This window comes from Labrus mixtus, chromosome 6 (genome assembly GCF_963584025.1).
Source record: "Labrus mixtus chromosome 6, fLabMix1.1, whole genome shotgun sequence".
NCBI classification, from domain to species: Eukaryota; Metazoa; Chordata; class Actinopteri; order Labriformes; family Labridae; genus Labrus; species Labrus mixtus.
In genome coordinates this window covers 16,760,659-16,775,396 of record NC_083617.1, presented here as the reverse complement: position 1 = coordinate 16,775,396, position 14,738 = coordinate 16,760,659, and the positions used below count along the sequence as shown (strand labels likewise).

At 40.9% G+C, this 14,738-nt stretch overlaps 1 protein-coding gene across 2 annotated transcripts in view; it reads left to right on the top strand.

The window, feature by feature from the left end:
- The first annotated feature begins 986 nt into the window (after positions 1-986).
- The window catches only part of cdh5 (cadherin 5), a 35,838-nt gene continuing 22,086 nt past the window's right edge, over positions 987-14,738 (top strand). Inside the window, exons 1-6 of one of the 2 annotated variants that reach the window (XM_061040286.1) lie at positions 987-2,030; positions 10,817-11,062; positions 12,063-12,342; positions 12,824-12,940; positions 13,102-13,269; positions 13,439-13,620. In XM_061040286.1, the coding sequence (XP_060896269.1) occupies positions 10,817-11,062; positions 12,063-12,342; positions 12,824-12,940; positions 13,102-13,269; positions 13,439-13,620 (993 nt within the window). In that variant the 5' untranslated portion in view covers positions 987-2,030. Of the gene's footprint in view, positions 2,031-10,812; positions 11,063-12,062; positions 12,343-12,823; positions 12,941-13,101; positions 13,270-13,438; positions 13,621-14,738 lie in introns of both variants that reach the window. The other variant, XM_061040285.1, reaches the window with a different exon arrangement.

Below are 14,738 nucleotides of genomic sequence, written 5' to 3'. Positions count from 1 at the left end.
ATGATATTTTGTCATTAGGATCAGTATTAGTTCATTTGAATCAGTTTATTTACAACCAGCTTAAAACTCCTCACAGGAGCTTTAACTTACATTAATGCCAGTTATAACTTTTTTTCTAAGGCGTTCACGAGCAACTGTTGTTGTCCTTCATTTTGTAGAACTTGTTGAAAAAAAGTACATTTTGTATCACGATACACACACAGCTACTGCGAGTGACAGAAGAGACTCAAAGTAAATGTTGATTTTTTTTTTTTTTTGTCTGTTGATGTTAGACAGATCTATTCCCAGCTGTATTGAAAATATTGTATGTATTGTGGAACTGAAAATGCAAATAACCAGAGAGACAGACAAAGACAGAGAGGGGGGGGAGGGGAGGTGGGGGGGGGGGGGGGGGGGGGGGGGGGGGGGGGGGGGTAAGAACGACAGGACCGCTACTGCTGCCACAGGAGAGCTTTCATGTAAAAACACCCAGTCGGCTTTCCTGTCCAATTCGCCAAATTACTGACGGCCGGCTCTCCCCCTGAAGAGAGGGGGGTTGGTGAATGTGTGTGTGTGTGTGTGTGTGTGTGTGTGTGTGTGTGTGTGTGTGGTGGCGGGGCGTCCGACTCATCTCATTTACCAGCTTAGTCAAGATCTCTCTGTCAGATACGCTCTCTCTCTCTCTCTCTCCCTCCTCTCTTTCTCTCCCTCTCTCTCGCGCACACACACACACACACACACATACACACACACACACACACACACACACACACACACACACACACACACACACACACACACACACACACACCACAATCTCTGGCGAAGTCAGCCCTCTGAAATATTTACTAGCCTCATGTGGGGAAATCTCTGAGGATTATCCCCAATAACCTGTTTAACTTAATCCTTATCTCACACACATGAATAATAAATCCCCCCCCCCCCCAATCTTCGTCTCTCTCTCTCTCTCTCTCTCTTTCCCTCTTGCTTTTCAAGGAGAAGTAACGCCTCTCTCACCTTACTCTTCATCACCCTCCCTCCTTCCCTCTTCTTGCCTCTCACACACTCACTCCATCTGCTTCACGAACATGAGCCGGCTGCTTCTCTCGCCTCTCCAACGTCTTTGAGCGGTTCTGACATATGCGCTCCCTCCCTGCTTCTCTGCCTCTGTCTCTCGTTTTTCTGTCTGCTTTTCAACCGATCCCATACCTCTCCATATACCTCTCGTCCCCCTCCTCTCCACTACCCCCCCCCCCCCCCCCCTCCAGGTCAGGAAGAGGAGCGGTAGCAGGGAGCACCATCGAAGAACACTGACAATAACAGGAAGAGGAAGTGGGCAGTGACCTGTGTGAGAGAAAGAGGACTGTGGTCAGACAGCTGGGGTTCAACATTGTGCTTTGCTACTGGGAGGGAAAACCACATCAAATACGGAGGGACAAAAAAAGAGCAGGAGACACTTGAAAACCTGTTGGACTCCTGGGCTGGAACCTTGATACCCTGGGAAGAAAATGCAAGACCATTAATCAAACTTTAAAACTGGAGCCACTGGAGTTTGTTTTTGTGAGAAGAGACACTAAATTGGCTGCGCTGTAGGAGATTGTTTCGACTTTCGGAAAATCTAACTCTGGGATACGTTTTCCTTCAAGAGGCATCCACCTATACTCCATCATCACTGACTTATCTTATTATCTTCTCCACAGTCCAGAAACAGGATTTGTACAGAAAACTGGTTTTGAAAAAGAAAACAAGCCGAGGGAGACAGAAATCCCTGCCTGTACAACAACACCTGCTGCTCTCTTTCAACATCAGAAAGCGCCCACAGTCAAAAAGAAAAGAAGCGAGAGCGCGGAAGAGACAGAGTTGAATCAGGAGGCGGTTATACTCCCTGTTGAGCGCACGACCACCTACCAGCCTCTAATTTCTACCACAACCTGCCACATTAATAAAGAATAAACCCAGTGGGTGGGAAGGGAGGCACGTTTAAGGATTTCAGTTTGTGTGAATACAGAGGTCTGAACACTTCTGCTTGAATTGCAGCATCAGTCTGTACGGTAAGAGATCTTTTGCTCTCTCAATGTTTTGAAAATTTAAAGGGAAACATATTCTGCTATTACTTATGCGTCTGCATGCTCATCCAGTGCTTTCCTGTATCAAATTGGAGTGTAATATTTTCATGTGTTTGAAAATGTGCTGGAAAACGTAGTCCAGGTTCTTTTGAACACCCTCCGGGCTACTTTCTCGGTCACCCCATGGGTGAAACGCTCATCAATAGAAGTGAAACTGTCCTGAGGAAGGCACAGAAATAACTTGATACCATGGTTATAACCCCTGTAAGGACAGACTGTCGCCAACCGTCATTGTTCACATATGTTACGCCAATGATCTCGGACAGCTCGGTGTAGATTTGAATGCTGTAATTGAGCGCTCCCCCCCCCCCCCCCCCCCCCTCCGCCCTCTTTTCCCTCGAGGGTGGACTGTCATTCCTGAGCACAGACGGCTGTGACCATTAAGACGATACAGGATGATCTGTAGAAAGAAAAAAAATCTAAATCAAACTAAATCCATCAGGAGGAGTTCAGCTGTTCATTTTTTTTGGGTACCACAAAGAAAAATCTCCATTTTCTTCTGCATCTGTCAACCTGGTGTCAGATTTTTTTTTACCTTTTTAAACTTTTGATATATATCTTCAGAGTAGCCAGATTTTGTCAGTTAATTGTCACGTTGTCTGCTATCGACATCCCTGCTATATATTCATATTTTATTTCTTCTTCTACAGTTTATTTTGGACACGCTTTATCAAATCACACTTTACAGGAGAGGCTAAAGCAGTGATTGTTCGAGAGGTTATTCAGATCATTTCTGATGCTGTAATGTTTGGTGTAGTTCCGCTGAACTCTATTGCAATTTTTCCCGTTATTTAATCCACACATTAATACTTTCTTTGAAATCATGTATTTTATGTGGATCTGGATGCATCAGCCATAGTGATAGAGATGACTTGATGCTGTCATAACATTGAAAGCTGTCTATGCAACTAAACCCAGTATTTTAATTCCTGGAGAGGGAACTAACCAGGGGGGAAAATCCTTCGGGTGCCATCTGGGAGACTTCACCCTGCCGCGCACACACACACACACACACACAGACACACAGACACACAGACACACACACGCACACGCATGTTCTCATACACACATGCATGCACACATAAGATTCCTGATTAGAGCCATTCGTTCGTTCATTCAGATATATGTCAGAGTGGTTGACAAGCTGTCCAGATGTGGGGATGTTAGCTCAGCTGACATTCCTGATTACAAGTGAAAGACCCAGTTCGGGTTTTTTTCTTTCAGTGTCTGACCTGTATTCTGCACTTCACTGACTATCACATAAGTATTTGGAAGAGATTTGATTTCCCTAAACATTATATTTATATTGGTTTTTACATCCGACCCCCAGTGAATCAATAGGAACATTCAGTGCTCAAGCACATGAACAGATTGAATCCGACATTTGAGATGGTTGTGCGTTCAACAAAATGAAGAATGTGCGATATTTTACACATAAATGCAGCAGATATCCAATATATCCTCTGTAAATATCTCTCTGAGTCATGACTGTATACAATGAGTGTGACACTCGAGTCCGGCTGTCTGTGATGTTGTCTGAGCCGTGTTTACATGGACGGAAACGGTCGGCCGGCCGGCTCATCCCCTTGCGCATAAAAGCTGTTAAAATCAAAGACTAGAGAAAAGAAGAATAACACACTGCACTCACTGCTTATCTGAATGTAAGCGTTTTTAGATCATGCTCATTCCGGTTAAATTTTCATGAAATTTGCTGCGAGCAAACTAAAGAGCGTTACCATTAGCCTGCCAGCACAACAATGCAATCCGCCCGCCACTTGTGCTGAGTGCTTAGTACTTAATTATGGTGCGTTCTAATTTGTTAACGCCTTAGTGCAAACGTGAGGAGGGGTTTGAGGTGTGTCGCTGTCGGAGAGCTGATGATTCAGAATAGCGTAGGTGTCGCTAAACAGCAGTTTGTTTTGGATTCTTGCTGGTGCTCGAGGGCGACATCTACTGGATCAAAAAGATGCATATTCTTACTTTAATTTTACCGTGATTGGTCCATACCTCCAACATCTCCTTCGTACTACATGGAGAGTGTGATGCATTCAGATATATTAAAATCATCTGGTTAGACATACTTCGGCAAAGTTTTGTTTCTATTGGAAGGTGAATGCTTATTGAATTTGTTCTATGAGGACAGGAAAATCACTATGTTGGGTTGCTGAAGTTGGAAAATGTTTTGCCTTAAGCAGAGATGGGGGCTGACAGCTGAGCCAAAACCAATGTGGATAACTTTAGTTATTTTTAGATTTTGGTCATTACTGTCGGTTTTACAGCAGGCCTAAATCCTTCATTACCGGTTCACTTTTATAAAACAGATAAGTCTGATTGTGTAAGCAAACAGAATAAACCAGAAAGAGTGAACACCAATCTGAGTCCGAAACACAGTCCGTGACAGGACAGTGTCAGTGAGGACACAGTGTGCGTTTATGTGTGTGTGTTTGTGTGTGTGTGTGTGTGTGTGTGTGTGTGTAACTGGTAGCGGGTCCTGGTGTGACTTGCTGGCAGACAGATTGTTAGAAGCTGCTCTGTGATTAAACGTGTTTTAATCTCAACAACAGACACCCACTACAGTATTCAGCAGTCTGACACCACACACAGATTTGAGGCTTTGAAATCAGTCCCTGTGGGGCATACATATACTCAAATACACAAAGTCCAGACTTCAGGGTAGTTAAGGAAGACTTAAGTGAACTAAACTGTGTGAAAGACTTTATTTGCAAAGAGATTTGTGTGTAACAAGATACTGACGCTGACGCTCAACAAGAGGCTTGCTAGTTGATGACAAAGTTTTGGAAAGGATCGACAAAAAACAGAGAAAAAGAGAGACAACAGGAGCCCTTATGGAATACTACAAAAAAAAATAGAGGAAAACTTATGAACAAATGAAATGTGTACAACTGATCAAGGTCATGTTTCATCACCATGGGAGCAAGAATATAGCCTTCATTAAATTCATGGTTACCTGGCCAAAACTGATTTCCTCTAAAAGTTTAATATTTTAAGATCAAACATTAAGATTTTTAAAGAATTAAAAAAGGATCATTCTTGGGGGACAAATGAAAGACCTTAATAAACTATATGGATATCCGGCCAGTTGACCAAACGTGGAGAACATCCCGCAGGGAACACTGCATTGTCCACTTTGTGGTTTGTAGATTTCACCAGAACACTTTCACACTGTGGCCTCGGGATGCTGACTCTATAGTCCATTCAGTACATGGGGTTACATAATATTTTCGGACTATCTCTTGGGACAACAAATATCGAAAACAAATCACAGACGTTACATCATGGAACAGTGGCAAACGGTTGAGGACTCTTCAACTTACACACCACCATTCCTGAAAGTTATCAAGCCTTTGTCAGCTAAAAGGGGCACAGGGTGGTGGTCCTTTTGCTCCATTCAGTCAGTAGAGTGTTGTATTTGTCTAATCAATGCACCTTTCAGCTGACTCTCTCTCTCACAGCTTTTTTTCATTTCAATCAGAAAAAGACATGTTTTAAACAGTGCTTGTTTCTGTGTGTCGACTTACAACACCTTTAACAGATATAGCCACATATGTGTCCTCTGCTGTAGAAAACAGCCGCTCAAACACTAATGTAGTTCATTCATTTTAAATTGGGGACAATCAAAGCAGTTAGCACCCTTAAATGAGTTTTTCTCATGGGATTAAAATTGGAGATGTTGCCAGCTATTCAGAGTAGACACCTCCTTCCTGTGAATCTCAGCTGTTGGGTGCAGCAACTAGCGGGAATTTAAGTCAGCAGATGACATGTGATGATGTGAACGAGCCAGCCAACTCTATCTGAATGTCTTACATTTAAATAACCAAAAGATATATCATATTAAATATTGAACTGTCTGTGTGATCCAGTTCCCAAAGTTGTGTTGAGTGACACACAGAGAAGATTGATACCGGCTTTGTCCCTGCTCAGATTTCATCATGAAGCACAGGAGGTTCTTAAAACACTGAAACAACACAAACAGAACTTCACCGTCCCTTCAGCGAGCTCCAGGATTATGAAGTCTTGTTGACTCGTTTCTGTGCTTTAGCCTTTGGTTGAGTGAAACTAGGTCAGACCTGTCTGCCAGTCACAAAACATCCCGCAGAATGACAACTGTATCTCTACTCCTCCATCACACTCTCACACGCTCCCTAGCCTGCGGACAATGTACAGATGTAATTACAGATATTCCTGGATGTTATTTATTCTCCTTACCTCTGAAAGATGTCTTTGATAAATGCTGCCATAAATATCTTTGGATAATCCTGAAGTGAGCTTTGCACGCATGATGCTTGCAGTTGTGAGGAATGAAAGGGCGATTATCAAAAGATTAACAACAACCATTGTAAATCAAAATGACAGGTGTATACAACTGTATGAAAAATCTAAACTTAATTTACATCTTCTTGATCGTACTCAACACTCATGTCAGTTTCCATGAATCCCTCTGTTTACTCTGCTCTGATTCCAAAGTGACAGTAAAGGGTTTCAAAGAAAGCTGGAGTTAAACTGAGCCCAAAACGATTTGTTGAACCTGTTGTTTCTTTGTTTTTCTGCCCTGCAACACCCATTTAAGTGCTAAATCTCTCTAAGGTAGAGAGAGTGACAGGAACGAGAAAAGAAGTGAGGTGAAGAAGAAAAGGTGAGAAAAGGAAAAAGGTGGTACGATACTTAAGAGACAGAAATAGACCGTGTGAACATCCAGATGCAATCTGTTACCTTGAGGGATTCAACTTTAGAGAAGAGGTAAACATTTAAGAGGAAAGAAATGATTGAAAGAACTCTCAGGAAAGGGACCAAAATAAAATGTGAGCAAATTAAAGAGACGGACCAAAAGTACAAAACATGAAGAAACAGAGACACGGAGGATAAAGACGGAGTGTGACACAGACAGAAAAAAAAAGTAAGACAACAGCCAAATGATAGAGAGAGAGAGAGAGAGAGAGAGAGAGACATGAGAGAGGGACATGAAGTCAGCGGCAGCTGAATACCAGGAAGGGTGTGTCCACGCACTAATGACGGCCACTCGTTAACAGACCCCAGACCCCATGTTATTTCCCAAAAGGCATTGTGTTTATACTTCCTGTTGCTGATAAAAGGGGAGGAGTAAGACGCCGCCTGCTGAACAAAAATGTGATCTTTAAAAAATGCCTTTTTTAGATTTTCCCAAAGGACTCTTCGTTACCGAAACTATGAGTCATAGGATATGATTGGACGTGTGTGAGTAAGAGCTTATATGCAGTGATAAGAGATAGTCTTATTGGGAGATGAGTCAAGGTGTATCTTGAGATGTTAAGAGTTCTCCACATGATTAAAATGCTTTTTACGGAAATATTTCAAGAATTAAGTTGAATTTGTAGCATAATCCAAAAGGGATGTGGCCATAACACATTTTTTAAGAGAACATTTACACAGAACTTACAAAAATGTGCATAAGACATGAAACTTCTATTGATCCCTGTCAGAGATTTTCAGTTAAGACATTATCTACTTTCTAAAGGATGATAATAATAATAATAACTTTTAGAAAAAAAAGTTTTCATTGTTTTCCGGCAACAGGTAAGCCTCTGAGTCTTTTAAAAGCTTTAAAGAGGCGACAAGAATGTCAGACTTTTTCTTATTTGATTTTCTTTGACTTTAAAGTCACTTAAGGTCTCCTCCTTTCTGGCCTGTGTTTGTGACTGTCTCTGTGTGAGAAAGAAAAATGTACGATAAAGCACAGGGTTTGAGTGCTTTGTTTGTCCAGAACATGTTAAGAGGAAGGATATGGCTGACACACAGTTCAAACTAAGCAGAGTTTGAAGGACACTGCAGGACCCCTTCAGGAAACATGTTGGGCCTTAAACAGTGGCATTGTTTTACTTTGAAGTGTCTGTGTTTAACTGTCTACTGAGAGCAGTGAAGTTAAAGAAAGCAAATTATTTTGCTCACAAACAGATATTTTCTGCTAAATAAGCTGATGCTATGATACTGGTTTCATTGAAGTTAAAAGGCAAATGCTCTTTTTGTGTATCCTCTTCTTCCTTAGGTCTCAGTTTCTCTTTGGTTTTGATGGTTTAGACTCTTTTTGTTTTCAAAAGGTCGTAGAGGTGACTTATGTTAAGAGAGTCTATGCATGGGGAAAACTGAAAGAATTCAAATAAATCTGAAAGGAATAAAAAACTACAATTGTTTTAGACTGTACATTACAGTGGTTTCAGGCTGGTGTTTCTGAATATGCTGATGTGATGGTAAAATTGAGACATGAATGCATTTGGAGATAAATTAAAATGGATAAATATAATAAATTAATTTAATGTATACCAGGAGTTCTCTGGAGAGTACCTTTGAAAACGCTGACAGCAAACATCTGTATAAGATGAAATGTAGTTTTATCCATACTGAATAAGAAGAGAAAATATTCAAAAAAGAAGGATATCCACAAATATGCTGGAGGCTTGAAAGGAAAAATACCTTGTTGTTTGTCATTTAATTATCAGTGGTATAGAGTCAACGATAATGTCCTTAACCAGTCACACTCACATTAAAAAGTCTGTCGTAAATTTTTCATAATAGACTATTCACTTGTGTATAATTAATTTAGTCCTGAAAAGAATGAATAACAAGTAGAAACAAACACAAAACACAAGAGCAAAAAATATAAACCCCCAACAAAAGGATGTGAAGTGAAGGCCAAACAAACACTGTTGAGTCTTTGTTTGAGCTGATTTGTGGGGAGCCGTGTGAAGAGGTCAGAGGAGGTCAGCAGAATACGAGATTAGGCCATTAGAGGGAGAAGACTTTGTGCCGGTATAATCCCCTCATCGTAATCTCTCTTCCTCCCTCCCTGCTACTAATGGCTAGAAGACAATAAAATGCACTAATCTGTCTACGGGGATGGCACAGGGCTGGGCTGAGATATCTACGCAGCACATATAGACTAAAATGTTGCGAAGATTATGTCCCTGGCATTTCTGTGTTATTAGATAGAGCCCAGTGGCAGTGCTGGTGGGGGGTGGGGGGCGTGTGGGAGATGTAGAGGCAGACAGAAAGGGTGAGACAGTAAGAACGTGAGGAAAAGTTTACAAGGTAGCTGGTGTTTGTTTGCCTTATACATTTTCATTTTGGTTAAATAGTGCTAAAAAGGCTCGAAGGCAAAAGGGAGTGATGCAACACAGAGAAATGTCTCCAAGTCGAAGTCATTTAGAAAACCATGAATCAGATGAGGTGCCAGTGTGGTTCAAGAGGTAGAATCGCCCAAAATTCATCTTTAACAGTGTTAGTTGGTTATTCTGCACTATACATCAGTTATGTTTATGATGTTACATGATTGGTCGTTCAGACCTGAAGAGAAAATCAGAAGAAGGGCTTTCCCATAAAAAACACTGATTAATACATGTTCAAGAAAGCATTACTAACGATCTGTCCTTTTTGGTTTTACAGGTTTAGTCTTGATAACCTTTCATGGATTTCTATTAAAATTGTATTGGATTTCTGACAGTTGTCAAATCAAATACAATTGTCAAATCTGGGTATCCCCTTGGTACCATCATCAGATCAAGATTATATATCCCCAAACTTGATAATGAGGTCTTGATAATGAACTTCACAGAGCCGCTGATGTGTTGCTGCAGTCTCTCTTATTCTAGGCTCTGTGTACGTCTGGTGTTGGTGCCATTGGTAAAGATAATATTCTAAAGTCATAAATCCATGAGTTTGGAGGCTTATCTGATTGAAAAAAATACAGCACAGTACTTTATAACAGTATGAGATTGTAATACTATTTCATAACTAATTTACTACAAATGGTTTTATCCTCAATCTCAATAATCTCTGGGTAAACAGTAGAATTAGGCCATTGACATGGATGGGGAAACCTACCAAGAATGGCTGCATATTTGTTTTTGTCTACGTAGGGAGCAAATCAAACCACACACACATTTAGGCAAACATAAGCATGCTTTTTGATTTGTAGGAACACTTTGGTTTTGATCCTTGTCATGAAAACACATCTGTCTTAATGAAACACATTTCTTTGACGCAGGATGAGACCCCTCCATCCCTAATAATCCTAGATTTTTCAGAACTTGTATCCCTCTGTGTTATGCCAAAATCCTTTAGTTTTTTTCCCAAATGTTATGTGCTGTATTAAAGGGAAAAAAATACCAATCAAAAATTAAAAATGTCAAACATCTACTTTTTGGAAAATGGTCTTTCTAATGGCTGATTAAGACAGTCATCCTAAGTGGTTTTAATGTCAACTCCTTTCTCCATCTCTCTCTGTCTGTCTGTCTCTTTCTCTCTCTCATGCTTCACCAGTGGGTCAGGACCTAAAATGGGTCACGGGCCTATGTTTAATAGATCCCAGTACGACCACAGCAGTGATACGCCTCAGCCCGGGTCCCATGATAGGCTAAATGTTTCATTTGGGTCCCTGGCTGAAAAGGTTTATGAGCCCTGGCCGCCAATGATAGCTAGACCTCAAGCTCAGTAAGGGGAAAGGGAGTCCTTGGCCTTCACTCTGAGTCTCACCCTGGCACAGTGAAGGGGTCTGTCCACGGCTGATAAGTGGTTTTAATGTGATCTCCTCTCTCTTCTCTCTCCCTCCATATTCCTCGTCACTTATTCCGCTCTTGCCTCTTCCTTCTCACACTCTTCTTCATTCTTTCACCCCTCTTTCCCCTCATTCTTCCCCCCCTTTTTTTTTTTCGGTCAGACAGATGATGGCTTGGCTTCAACTCTGTGCCATGATGGGGCTTATGGCCTCTGTGGTCTCGTCTATCTCTCTCGCCGTGGCTGAAGATTTTGGCATTCCTGTAGTGGAAGGCAAGAAGCGGTCAAGCTCCGTGGGGATTGTGAAGAAGGAGACCCATCCTGTCCTGTTCAGACAGAAGAGAGACTGGATCTGGAACTCTCTCTATGTTGAGGAGGAGAAACCTGCACCCATTGCCTACAAGATAGGACAGGTAGGTCAATACAAATCTGAATAAAGAGACTCCGAATGTGTAGGCAAGTGGTGATATTTTGAGGGCTAAAAGAACTCTGATTTCCGTTTGTATTCCAAGTTCTGTCAAATCACATCTCACTGTCTTTAGTCTGTATATTAGAAAACTGTTATTGCAAAGAAGGAAAGAAAAACACATTGGCTGTAATGCAGTCCTGGATCTCATCAGCAGTAATCTGACGATGACTTAGATGCATTTTTATAGAAATGTTCCGTCTAATGACATTATTAAAAGCTACATTAATGTTTAAGATCTCATCTCTCAACTTAAACACTAATCATTTATTAATTAGCTATTGAGAGGTAACAATCACCATCACATAAAAACTGCAAGAGTTGGCAGGACGTCCTTTATTGCTAATAGCTAGCTAGTTTTCCTTCAATCCCAGAGGTTTTTCTTTGTCAAACAATAATTCATGGGTTCCAAGATTGGGTTAACATCAGCATTTTGACTTCACTGTCAAAAATCTGATACCTTAAACCATCTGCAAAGAAACCTCTGAGGGTTTCTTCTGTACTGCCTGGGCTCAGTGCCTAAAATTCGATCCAACATGTTTATGAATTTCTTACCCTGCCAAGGGAAGGTACATGTGTTTTCCCATGTATTCCATTCAGTTTGATGCTATAACGTTGATGCTCCACAAACTGGGGCAATAGCTTGTTGCCTACCAAGTCTTGAATATCTGAGTGATCTTTTCATACATTTCGAAGCCTCTGAATCCCAAAAACTTCCCAAAATATGATCTTGTCACAAGACAATAACTTGTGATCACATGATACTTATCTTGTAGAAACAAGGTATTATCTTGTCCACACAAGAAAACTATCTTGTGCTCATAAGAATTTAAATTAAATTAAGATTTTTTTTTAATTTGGTTGTTGTTTATTTTAATCCTTCTTCCAATGGGAAAAAAAGTCTTAACAGCTGAAACTATGATTTGAAACCATCTTTTCCTTCACAGCTGAAGTCGAGTCAGAGAGTGGAAGTGAAGAGCTTTAAAATTGACGGTGAAGGAGCAAACACCATCTTCACTGTAGATCAAAAAGGAGACCTGTTCGTCACCAGATCTCTGGACAGAGAGGAGAAGAGCTTGTACCATTTGACTGCCAAGATGTTCGACGGGAACAACAAGTTGATAGAAGATTCTGGAGAGTTTGTTGTACAGGTGACAGACATCAATGACAACACCCCTGTATTCCCCAGAACGTATAACGGATCCATAATGGAGAGGTCCACCATAGGTAAGAAGGGTTGCTTTTGAAAGTGTTTATCAAAAAGGTCATTGGGATTCAAATTGTGTTTATTTATATAGCTCTACATACAATGCCTTTAGTGGGACTGCTTAAATGACGAGAAAAGCAGAATATTTCCAGCAATGTAGACCGTACATGAAGCGAATTCTTGCAGGAGCCCTTTTCTTTTGCTCCAAGTATATATTTGACATTTACCATCCAGTGATAATTTAGAATAAAAATAGACGAAACTGTGAAATGTCGGGGGAAATTCAAACATAATGTCAACGCCTGTCACATTAATTAACACTTCCACTTGTGAAAAAAGCCCCATTGCTGACTTAAATCACACAATCTTAGCACATAATCATGAAGCATTAATCACTTAAACAGCCATGGTGCTCAATACTGGAGCATTTAGGGTTGGCTTTATATGCAAAACATAGCATGTCTTATGCAGAAAATTTCCTTTTCATCTATATTCTTCTAGGAACTAAAGTAGTTGAAGTGAGGGCGACTGATGCCGATGACCCCACCACGGCTAACGGAGAGCTCAGGTACTCTTTGACCCACGACCTCTCTGCCTTCCAAATTGACAGCATCACAGGTATGTTTACGGCTCTTACGTCCAGCTTGATTGTTCTCCAGCAGCAACTTTGTGTTTTTCATCCTTAACAAGTAAATGTTTGAGCTATTTTTACTTGAATATGAGTCAGCGCTGACCTCAAAGAGATAACACCCCATCTCTTTCTGTCTGTGTCTCTGCAGGTGTGATCAGCTGCAAGATAAACTCTCTGGACCGGGAGACCAAGAGTCAGTACGTGGTAGTGGTTAAAGCTCAGGACATGAGAGGAATGAAATCTGGCAGTACAGCCACCACCTCTGTCACCATCACCATCACTGACACCAACGACAACATCGCTTCTTTCACCCGAAGTAAGATACAGAGTGCAAAAATGGATGTGAAAACCAGGGGTGACGATTAATATTTTAGATGTCACTCCTCTGCACTTATAACAAAGAAAATGTGCCTTTTAAATACTTGATATATAACCTTGAAATGTCTTATTTAGCACTGAAACGGTTGTCTGTTTTCTGTCTGCAGAGGTTTACGACCTGCAGGTTCCAGAGGATCACAAGTTAAACGAGAAGATCGGCACTCTGGAGCTGGAGGACAGGGATCAAATTCAGAACAAAGAACCTATTTTCATCATTCCCAATGACAACAACAAAGTGTTTGTCATAGATCTCAGCCCCAACAAGGACGGCAACCTCATGCTCAAACAGGTAAGAGGCTCATGTAACAGTGGGGGAACAAACAGTGTAACTCAAGGCTAACACCTTGGTAAGCATTGAATATAAAAAAGTAGTTTTAGAAGTAGAAAATACTCCCATTGAAGAACTCTGGCCTCAAAACAAATGACAGACTATTTTCAAAGTGTTACAAGGTATGGTTTGATGTTTATTCTCCATTTAAGATATTTAAGAAGTGCTTTCATTCATGAGCGAAGCACAAAAATAGATTTACATGCAAGCTCTGCCAACATTATACACAACCGAGACAGAATTATTTCCAGGACCAAGAGAAATTTTGAGCGTGTCTTTTTCCTTGATTCCTTACGCATAACACCACCGCACGACCATCACACCTCCCCAAAAATGACCATTTACCTGAAATTTTTGATGTGCAATGTGAGATTTTTTTTCACAAGAGGATTTATAACAGAGTATAAACTGTAGCTTTTTATGTTTGCAGAAATTCTAGGTAGTTTTCCTTCACTGGTTTGTGCTCTTCAGATTAAGTATTTAGGACATCAGAGAGCTGAAAATGGGTTCTAATAAAATGAGCTCTGAAACAGCTCCGACAGAGCCGCCTTGAATCGAATCTTCTCCCTGCTCGACTCGCCCCTCAGCTCTGCTGCCCCCCTCATCTTTCTCAGCTGCTGTGTTTACATGCAGGGAGTAAGCCGGCTATCAGACACACTGCGGTTAAGGCCTTTTTCTTGTTAAGCTGTTTACACATGCCTTTGATACCCTGCGACTGAATATACCTGTTAGCATGAATAATCCAGTTAACAGATTAAGTCTACCTGTGGTATCCCATCCACTGATAAAACAGCCCTGCAGAAAAAAAAAAAACATGTAACTTGACAGTAGGAGATTTTAAAAAGAGAGGAGAGAAATAATTCCTGCAAAATTCTGACCATAAAAACTCTCTGCTGCCATGTAATAGTTTACATATATAGGTGCATACGTAAAAATATTCAAGCCTCAGTGTTTGTCAAAGTAGAAGTTCTTTCCGTGCATGGCAACATGTTTAACATGGAGGGAATACGTTGGCATTTTATCGCGCTACTAAAACCCAGAGTTTTGAGCTCAACCAGGTTGTTCCAGCTGAGTTGTGA